The 8874-nt window shown below is 56.8% G+C and overlaps 1 protein-coding gene across 1 annotated transcript; it reads right to left on the bottom strand.

The window, feature by feature from the left end:
* Nucleotides 1–313: 313 nt before the first annotated feature.
* On the bottom strand, nucleotides 314–5775 carry RHOC (ras homolog family member C). The gene is made up of 5 exons (XM_066353480.1): nucleotides 5668–5775; nucleotides 2612–2774; nucleotides 2013–2133; nucleotides 1620–1750; nucleotides 314–905 (listed from the first exon to the last, which is right to left on the bottom strand). Exons 2-5 carry the CDS (start codon nucleotides 2765–2767, stop codon nucleotides 732–734), a joined length of 582 nt encoding a protein of 193 aa, XP_066209577.1. The 5' UTR covers nucleotides 2768–2774; nucleotides 5668–5775; the 3' UTR covers nucleotides 314–731.
* Between the last annotated feature and the right edge of the window lie 3099 nt (nucleotides 5776–8874).

The raw sequence follows: 8874 nt of genomic DNA, 5'->3' as shown, positions 1-8874 counted from the left end.
ACCCCAGCTGACCCCACAGGAGATGGGACACTACCCAAGGCCATACCCCCCCCCCCCCATGACCAGGGGAGAAAACCCAGCGGGAGGTGGCAGAGAAGCCACCCACAGGCTTCTAAGTTTAGCCCCTGCTCCAGACCACTCCCCTCACCCGCCTCCTGGGCCCAGAGCCAGGCATGACCTCATCCTTTGCTCCTAGACTCCACCCTGCCTGCCCGGTCCTGCCTTTGCAAACAGGGGGCCAGCTTGGTGACTTAGAAGAGAGATGGGACTTAAGGCCCAAGGCCAAGACAGTGACCAGGACAGGAAGCTGCCATACATGTTGAAGCCTGGGGCCTTTTTATTTGCGCTACCCATCAGGTATAGCCAGAGGCTAGGCCCCTGCCCAAAGCAGAAACACCAGGTGCCAGGACTCTGGGTTACACCCTCCAAGTCCCCTTCCCCAGACGCGCTCCTGTGAGCCAGAGGTGAATAAAGTGCTGGTGTCTGGCCATCCTCTGGGGAAGGTCAAAGAGCCCGGAGCCCCACCCCTGGCCCCAGGCAGCAGCAGCAGAACTTGCCCCAAGAGGGCAGGGGTCAGGGAACGCCTGCCGCCACGGCCACTGGGGTTGGGGCCTTGGGAAACTGCAGTCCTGGGCTGGAGGGAACTGGACAGGGGAGCTTTCATTCAGCACGGAGCCCCGGCACCCTATGAAGGGACGGGAGATAGGGCAGGAGGGGAGGGCCTGAGCATCTCAGAGAATGGGGCAGCCCCTCCGGCGCTTATTCTTGCGGACCTGGAGGCCGGCCCGAGTGGCCATCTCGAACACCTCCCGCACCCCCTCCTTGGTCTTGGCTGAGCACTCAAGGTAGCCAAAGGCACCAATCCTGTTCGCCATGTCCCGGCCTTCCTCGGATCTCACAGGCTCCTGAAAAGATGGAAGGTGAGAAGTCAAAGGAAGCTGATGGTGAGGTGCATCTCACTGTCCCGCCTGTAAGTGTAGAAACTAGAAGAAATATTTCCAGACCTAAACCCACAAAACACCCAAGCCCCAGCCCCCTGCACAACTTCAGGGCCAGGGACCCAAGACTTACGTTTATAATCAGAACTCTCCAGCCCTGTAGCAGGTAAACCCTTCTCTTACTTGCATCTAGCACCTTCTAACCAGCCTCCCTGCCTCCACGCCGCTGTTTTACACTCCATGCTATAGGGCTGCCAGAATAACTTCCAACACGCAGACTTGACCACAGCTGTCCCCAGTTTAAAACCTTGGCATAATTATCCTCAGGATGGTCCACATTCCTTATTCTCACAGCTTTCTCTAATAAACTCATCCTCTGGCTGGAGAGCCACTTACCAGGTCCCCAATTAGCCAGCTCCCTGACCATTCTGGGCCTTCCAGCTATAGACAATGAACTTTCTTATTCATCTTAATAATCCCTAACACAGATGAACTGAACAGATGGACAAGTCGCTTCATTCTCTGCCGGCTGGCTACATGAGATACTGAATCAGACACTGGGGCCCTGTGGTTCTCCCTCACCAGGGCGGGAGGTGGACGTCCCCGCCCATCACAGGCAGTGCTCTGGAGAGAAGGCCCCTTCCTGCGCAGCGGGCAGCCCACCCTGATGATGAAGCCCACCTGCTTCATCTTGGCCAGCTCCCGTCGGGTGTGCTCATCTTGCCTCAGGTCCTTCTTGTTGCCCACGAGGATGATGGGCACATTAGGGCAGAAGTGCTTCACCTCCGGAGTCCACTTCTCAGGAATGTTTTCTGTACAGGCAAACCCCAACAGGTGTTGGTGCCCCCACTTAGACTAGAAAGCCTCCCCCCAAGGTTCTGGTCTCCCCACAGCAGAGTCTTAGAGGCTCCTGAGCATGACGGTCCCTTTCATAACTCCAAACTACTCCTTTGGGCCAGGGGTCCCATCGTGAAGGAAGCGAACAGCCCCTGTACCCCTCCCCCTCAGCCAAGACGAGCTACCTCGGGCCGGCTGATGCCAAAGGGCTCTGGTCCCTCCCTCCAGCGCCCTCACCCAGGCTGTCCGGGCTGTCAATGGAGAAGCACATGAGGATGACGTCAGTGTCCGGGTAAGAGAGAGGCCGGAGGCGATCATAGTCTTCCTGCCCAGCTGTGTCCCATAGGGCCAGCTCCACCTGGCACACAGGGCCGGTGAGGAACTGGCCTGAAGGCCCCAGTCACACCCACTCCCCAACCCTACCACCTAGGGTTACTCTGAAGCCACTGGTCCTTAAGGCTCACTGCTATGTGCCAGGAAGAGTACTTGTCACTGGCACCCAACACAAACTGGAGTTTTTAAACATCCTGAGACATCAGTGCTTCGACTTTGCCCAGTTTATGAACTGTGATTGTGAGCAGCACCGTTTTATTTAATCCTCACAAAAACCCTTTGACGGAGGCCTTATCATTATCCCCACTTTGCACCTGGGGGAGCTTAAGCTCAGAGGCGACTGGTGCATCTAGAACCAGGAGGTGCATCTAGATTTCCCGACTGCAGTCACTTTCACTGGTGCCCGCAGGGAGAGGGGAGCAAGGACGTGGGTGATGAAGGACGTGCTGGGTCCAGTGTCAAGGCAGGGTTCCAGGGGACGTGAGAAGGCGTCCCGCCCTTACCTGCTTGCCGTCCACCTCTATGTCTGCGATGTAGTTCTCAAAGACCGTAGGGACATAGACCTCTGGGAACTGGTCCTTGCTGAAGACGATGAGGAGGCAGGTCTTCCCGCAGGCTCCATCCCCCACAATCACCAGCTTCTTTCGGATGGCAGCCATGGCGGGGCTGGCAGGGCAGAGCAATAGGGATTTGGGGAGAAGCCTAGTAAAGCCCAAAACATTTCTCTGCTCCCCGGCCCCTTGGAAACTGAGGCATGCAGGAAAGGGAGGGAAAGGCTGTGCTCGGGCATGTTCTTGCCAAGAACCAACTGTTTAGGCAAGTGAGCTTGAAATTCCTTATCTCGGGGTCAGGGCAGGTGTCCTCAATGGGTCAGAATACAGAACTGGGAGGTAGGAAACCCAGCCATCTGGGACCCTGAGCACCGACATGCCCAGAAGAGCTAGCTTTTGTCTGCTATACATACCAAGTCAGATTTCATCTGTTACCAGGGTTTTGATACTGTTAAAGTTTAATCATTGCTTAGGTCCAGTCTAGATAGAACACACTGTCCCTCAGCCAGCACAAGACATGCCTGCCTGATCACAAATGAAGAGTCCCTCTCCAAGGCCACAAGCACAAGCTACCAGGTGGTAGGTGGGTAAGGGAAACTGTTGGGCATTTTGACAAAAACTATCTCCCTTGGTCCCCAGAAGTCTGGAAGGGAAATGGAGAGCTTCCTATTCTGACAAATTAGGAAAGGGAGGCTCAAACACGGATCCAGCAGAGTCATGGCAGGCATGGCACTCAGCAGGACTGGGACCTTTTCTCCGTATCATCCCAGAGGTGGGAAAGAGCGAGAGGGAAACCCAGACAGAGGGCAGTGGCAGTAGCCAGCAGGCTTCCCTGGCCAACCCCATCCCGGTCCCCAAAGCCCCAAGTCACTCACACAAAGGAGGCTCAGTCCCCGCACTGCCCACAGCCCACATTCGGGCAGCCTGCCTTCCCCCCTCCTTCCTCCTGGGCCTGGCAGCAACACTGGGTCACTTAGCCTCAGGCAGGGGACAATGACCGCACTGTAGGGAGCCACACAACCACCACGGCAGAGTGACTGAGAATAAGCCACTAGGGAGTCACCTCCACCCACTCCCTGGAACAGCCCCTTCCTCCCTTCTGCCCAGCCAGCTCACCCGAGGCCCTGCCCACCTTTCCCTGTGACTCAGGGCAAGGAGGCAGCTTCCTGGGGTTTTCAAGTACCCCAACCCCCAACACACACCAGCAAGCATCTGCACAGTTCATCACACCTTCCTGGCCTCCCTGCCCCTGAGCTGAGCCTCACTTCCTTCTTCCCAGGGGAGGGGAGCTGACCTCCAGCCGCATGAAGTTCCCAGGCTGTAGGCCTGGAGGAAGAGAGGGCAGGTTCCTGGGCTGAGATCAAGTGGAGACTGTTGGGAGGGCTGCTGGGAGGAGCCCCCCAGAAGGAGACAAATGAGGGCCAGTCCCAGACCAAACAGGCAGGGAGCAGCTAAGAAGGGGATGGATGGTAACCTGATCTCTGCCCCAAACCTGGCTGTTTCTGTCCCACATCCTGTCAAACTGGGCTGAACTCTCCCCACATACCACCGCCACCTCATACCCCTGTCGTGGTCTGCCTGGTAGGAAGCGGAGAGTCCAGCCCACGGCTTGTTCTCTTGAACAGTGGGGTCCTGGGTGGCCTCCCTCCCCTACACAGACACACACACAAACAAACTGGGATGAGAGGAAGAAGATATGAGTCAGAATGTACAAGAGCTGAGAGTACACAGCCACACATTCCATCTCGAAAGGGGCTCTCCGGATACACCAAAAGACAGGCAAGCAGGTCTTCACCATACCGCAGATTCCCTCCAAAAATGGAAACATCACTCAAAAAGGGGCTGCCCGGGAAACGACCAAGTGCCCAACTGCCCCCATCCCCTCCCACCAGTTCCATCAGTCCAGCTGTGTGGGGACAGGCTGGGGTAGTAGCCCCGACAAGGGATGCGCAGTGGTGACGGAGGGCAAGCGCCCGTTGTTTGGGCTTCGGTGGACCACTGTCCCCTCTCCCCAGCAAGGCAGTTTAGCTGGCACCGGGGCGTGTATTAAGTGGCTTGGAGCCCCGGACTCGATTAGAAGCCTTTCTCCTCAGGTCCTGGTTGGTCCAGAAGAGCAGCTGGCCCAGGCCAGGCCTCTTAGGCCCAAGGCCAAGAAGGCAAGGACAACCGCTCCCTGAGAGAAGCAGCCCGAGAAACTGGCCCACGGACCCAAAGAGGGACAATCAAACCCCACAGTCCCTGAAATGGAGCCTGGGACTCCTGGGCCTTCCCTGAGACATGACAGGAATCCACTCCGTCCCCAGTCACTTTCTACACTTCCAGACGGCCCAGGGCCTCGCTGCTCCCGGCCAACCACCCTGAAGTCGAGGGAAAGAAGCTGAGATCTCAATTTAAAACCAGAAGTCAGTCTAGGCTCTTCCAGCCCACACCAGGGGCTGGAAGGAAGGAGAATCTTACAAAGAGCTGGGTGCTCCTTAACCTGCCCCACCTCCCCACCCAGGCAGGCTCCAGCACCCGTCTAGGGCGGTGTCTAGACCGCGCGAGCGGTGGCAGCCCCCACTGGTCACACCCCGCCCCTATTCCCGCCATTCCCCGGCCCCGCCTCGGCCCGGACCCACACCCACCCCACGTCCACCTCGGGCCGCCGGCCCCGGGGCCCGCCCGATCTGGGCTGGGGCTCTCGTGGACACCCAAGTTGCCCCCTAGCCCGGCGGGGCAGGTTCCAGGAGGCCGGGAAGGGAAGGGAAAGGACTCCGGCTCGGACACCAGGACGGAGAGGCCCCGGCGGGGCAGTTCCCGCGACCACAGCTGCAGCCCAGGGAGGGCCGAGCCGGCCGGACCCCGCACGGCCCAGACGCCGCGTCCCAGGGGAGAGAAGGCGGCCGGCGTTCGGGCCAAAGCCCCCTCCCCAGCCGGCGCCGGAGCTCCGGGCGAGCGCAGAGGGGGAGCGTGCTCCCGGGGAGGAGCTCCGGGTATGCCCTGCGCCCCCAGCCCCCGGCCCCCGGTACCTTCCTCTCGGCCGCCTTCAGCTGCGCGGCCGGTGCCGGAGGCAGAGACTGACCCGAGGGCCGCGCCCCGCCCTCCTCCAGCGCCGCGGCGGGGAGGGGAGGGGAGGGGAGGGGAGGGGAGGGGAGGGGAGGGGAGGGGAGGGGAGAGGAGAGGAGAGGAGAGGAGGGCGGGCCGGGCCGGGAGGGGCGGGCCCGGGCTCCTCCCGTCCACAGCCCCGGCCTGGGGCCAGCGATGGTCGTCCCCCGGTGGCCCGGGTCTGGGGCGCCGGCACCGCGGTCGGAGGCGATGCTTGGACCAGGAGGAGTGGGCGGCCGGGCGAGGCGGGCCCCCCGAGGACTCTCACTCTGCTCCGTATTCCAGGCCCTAGGGGCGGACCGGCGTCGGGAAAGTTGAGAGGCTTTCGGGGTGGGGTCAGGCAAGGGCCGCTACTGCCCTCCCGTGGCCACCTAGCCACCGACGCCGACACCACCTGGGACCTCGCGGGCGGCGGGACTAGGAAAGGGCGGCCTCGGGGACGCCCGAGGAGGGGCTGCGGGGAAGCCCGCCCTCTGCTCCTAGAATCGTTGCAGAATCAGTGCTGCCCAGTATCATCCCCCAGCCTTGAAAACTTTTCAGAACCTTTGAGACCCACGTCACCGTTCCACTTCACAATCTCCTTCCTTCCCGCCTCTCACCCCGTCTGGATTTCCACGAGTCCAATTCCTACCAACCCATCAAAAGGCACGCCTGGATGTCCCGCCGGGAATTCAGTTCCCAGCGGAATAGTATGGCATCTGTGCCATACCAGGCTAGGGACACAGCCTGGTCTGAATGAATGCATCTCTCTCCCAGTAGGGTGGGCGGCTGAGGAAGTCTACCAACATTAGCTTGTGCTGGGCACACTACATAGCTCCATGCTTTCATTTCACATCACAGGTCTTTGGGTTAAGTGTATACCCTTCTGCCTGTAAGAAACTGAGGCTCAGAGAAGGTAAGTGGTTTGCCCCAATTTTTGCGAATTCTGTGATACAGCAGGAATTCAGACTGTGGGGTCTGTTTGGCTCCGAAGTTGGTGCTCTCTTCCTATTGCCAACTATGTTCCTCCAACCTGTCCCTTCCCAGTCTAGCACAATGTGTGGCACATAATAGGGTTTCACCAGGTATTTGCTGAATGAACGAATGCTGAAAGTCATATACTTAGAAGTATAGACTTCTAAGATCTGAACTGCAACCCACACACCCAATAAGTAAACAAACAGGTCTGGAGCATTTTGGTCCCCAGGCCTTGAGTGTGAACTGAGAGCTATGTGCTCAGTTTAGATCAATCTCTGACTTCAGAGAACTTACAGTCTAAGTTCAGAATACAGACAACAGTAACTGAACCCTTATTAACCATGGGCCTGGCTCTGTTTACACGAACTACTTTAGTTCTTACAACAGCCTTATGAGGTAGCATTGTTATCTCCATTTTACTGAGAAGCAACTTGAGGTTCAGAGAGGTTACAGAGATTGTGCTGGGTCTGGCACCAGAACCCAAACAGCAGGACTCTAGAACCCCAGCTCTTAACTGCTACTCCAATCCCTACCCTAGACAGTAATAATTCAGGAGGCAGCCACTGTAGTGGAGGAGCATAGCGGGCAACAGGGAGAGAGCACCAACTTTGGAGCCAAACGGACCCCACAGTCTGAATTCCTGCTGTATCACATAGCCTGGGCTGTGGGATACCCAGCCCGGAAGGACGGGTGAAGTGTTCAAGGTAATGTGTAGATTTTAAGTGGGTTGGAGCGACCACAGGCCGTTACAGAAAAGGAACCCCAGGACAATGGTGGTGGCGAGAGATGGGGCTGGAGGAGGAAACAGTGGCCAGATCATGAAGTCCTTCTATGCCACACTCAAGAACGGAGTGTTCTTCTAGGGGCAGTAAGGAGCCACTAAAATGTCCTCAAGGAAATAGCCAAATCTGATCCACACCACAGAAAGGGGACTCTGTTGTGTCCCCAGTATACTGGTGAAAAGGGAGTGGCCCAGAGACAGCGTTTGTAAGCTAATGCAATAATTATGGGCGTGAGCCTGACCAGGCGGTGGCGCAGTGGATAGGGTGTCAGACTGGGATGCTGAGGACCCAGGTTTGAAACCCCAAGGTCTCCAGCTTGACCACAGGCTCACTGGCTTGAGCATGGAATCATAGATATGACCCCATGGTCTCTGGCTTGAGCAAGGGGTCACTCTCTCTGCTGTAGCTCCCCCATCCCCTCCCCCCCCCCCTCGTCAAGGCACATATGAGAAAGCAATCAATGAACATCTAAGATGTTGTAACAAAGAATTGATGCTTCTCATCTCTCTCCCTTCCTGTCTGTCTGTCCCTCTTTCTGCCTCTCAGTCTCTATAAAAAAACAACAACAAAAAAACGAACTATGGGTGTGATAGTAGGGGTGGAAATAAGTGGACAAATGAATTTTTTTTTTTTTTTTTTTTTGTGGCCGAGACAGAGAGACAGACAGGAAGGGAGAGAGACAAGAAACATCAATTCTTCATTGTGATTCCTTAGTTGTGATTGATTTCTCATATGTGCCTTGACCGGGGGGGGGGGCTACAGCAGACCAAGTGACCCCTTGCTCCAGCCAGCGATCTTGGTTGGGCTCAAGTTGCTGAGCCTTGCTCAAACCAGATGAGCCCGTGCTCAAGCTGGCGACCTCGGGGTCTTGAACCTGGGTCTGATTCTTCCTCATCCCATTCCGACACTCTATCCACTGTGCCACCACCCAATCAGGTGAAATATTTTAAAAATATATAATAAAAAATATGTAGTGATTAGCTTGATGAGTAAGAGACGGGCCAAAGGTGACCAATTCCAAGATCAACTTCCAACTTGAGCAACTGAGCTGGTACCCACTGAGATGATCAACCAGAAGGCACGTTTGCCGACAAGATGGTGAACTCAGTTTGAGTGGAAGTGCCTGAGGGATGTCTCACTGTTCTGGAGACGACTGGGACATGTGGGTCTAAAACTCAGAATAGGTCTGGGCTGGAAACACTGACTTGGATGACACCAGAGGTGGATGAAGCCACAGGACGGATGAGAGTGCGTGGAGTGGGGAGTGCAGGGGGCTGAAGAGAGAACACTACATTTCAGGACTGTTCTGGTGTGCTTTTCACCGCAGAGAGCTTTGTGTTACTTTTTGGTTTCTAATCAAAGTAAATAGAGACACATTTTTATCCATCTGGT

This window comes from Saccopteryx leptura, chromosome 11, assembly GCF_036850995.1.
Source record: "Saccopteryx leptura isolate mSacLep1 chromosome 11, mSacLep1_pri_phased_curated, whole genome shotgun sequence".
NCBI lineage: Eukaryota > Metazoa > Chordata > Mammalia > Chiroptera > Emballonuridae > Saccopteryx > Saccopteryx leptura.
Note: the sequence above shows the minus strand (reverse complement) of the source record. Positions and strands in the feature narration are given on the sequence as shown.

Excerpts from the sequence above, each read along its gene's own strand:
- RHOC (XM_066353480.1), bottom strand. The coding sequence starts at position 2,767 with ATGGCTGCCATCCGAAAGAAGCTGGTGATTGTGGGGGATGGAGCCTGC. Across the intron at positions 2,134-2,611 it reads TAGAGGTGGACGGCAAGCAG|GTGGAGCTGGCCCTATGGGA; the intron begins GTAAGGGCGGGA and ends CCTGTGTGCCAG. Across the intron at positions 906-1,619 it reads AGCTGGCCAAGATGAAGCAG|GAGCCTGTGAGATCCGAGGA; the intron begins GTGGGCTTCATC and ends CCATCTTTTCAG.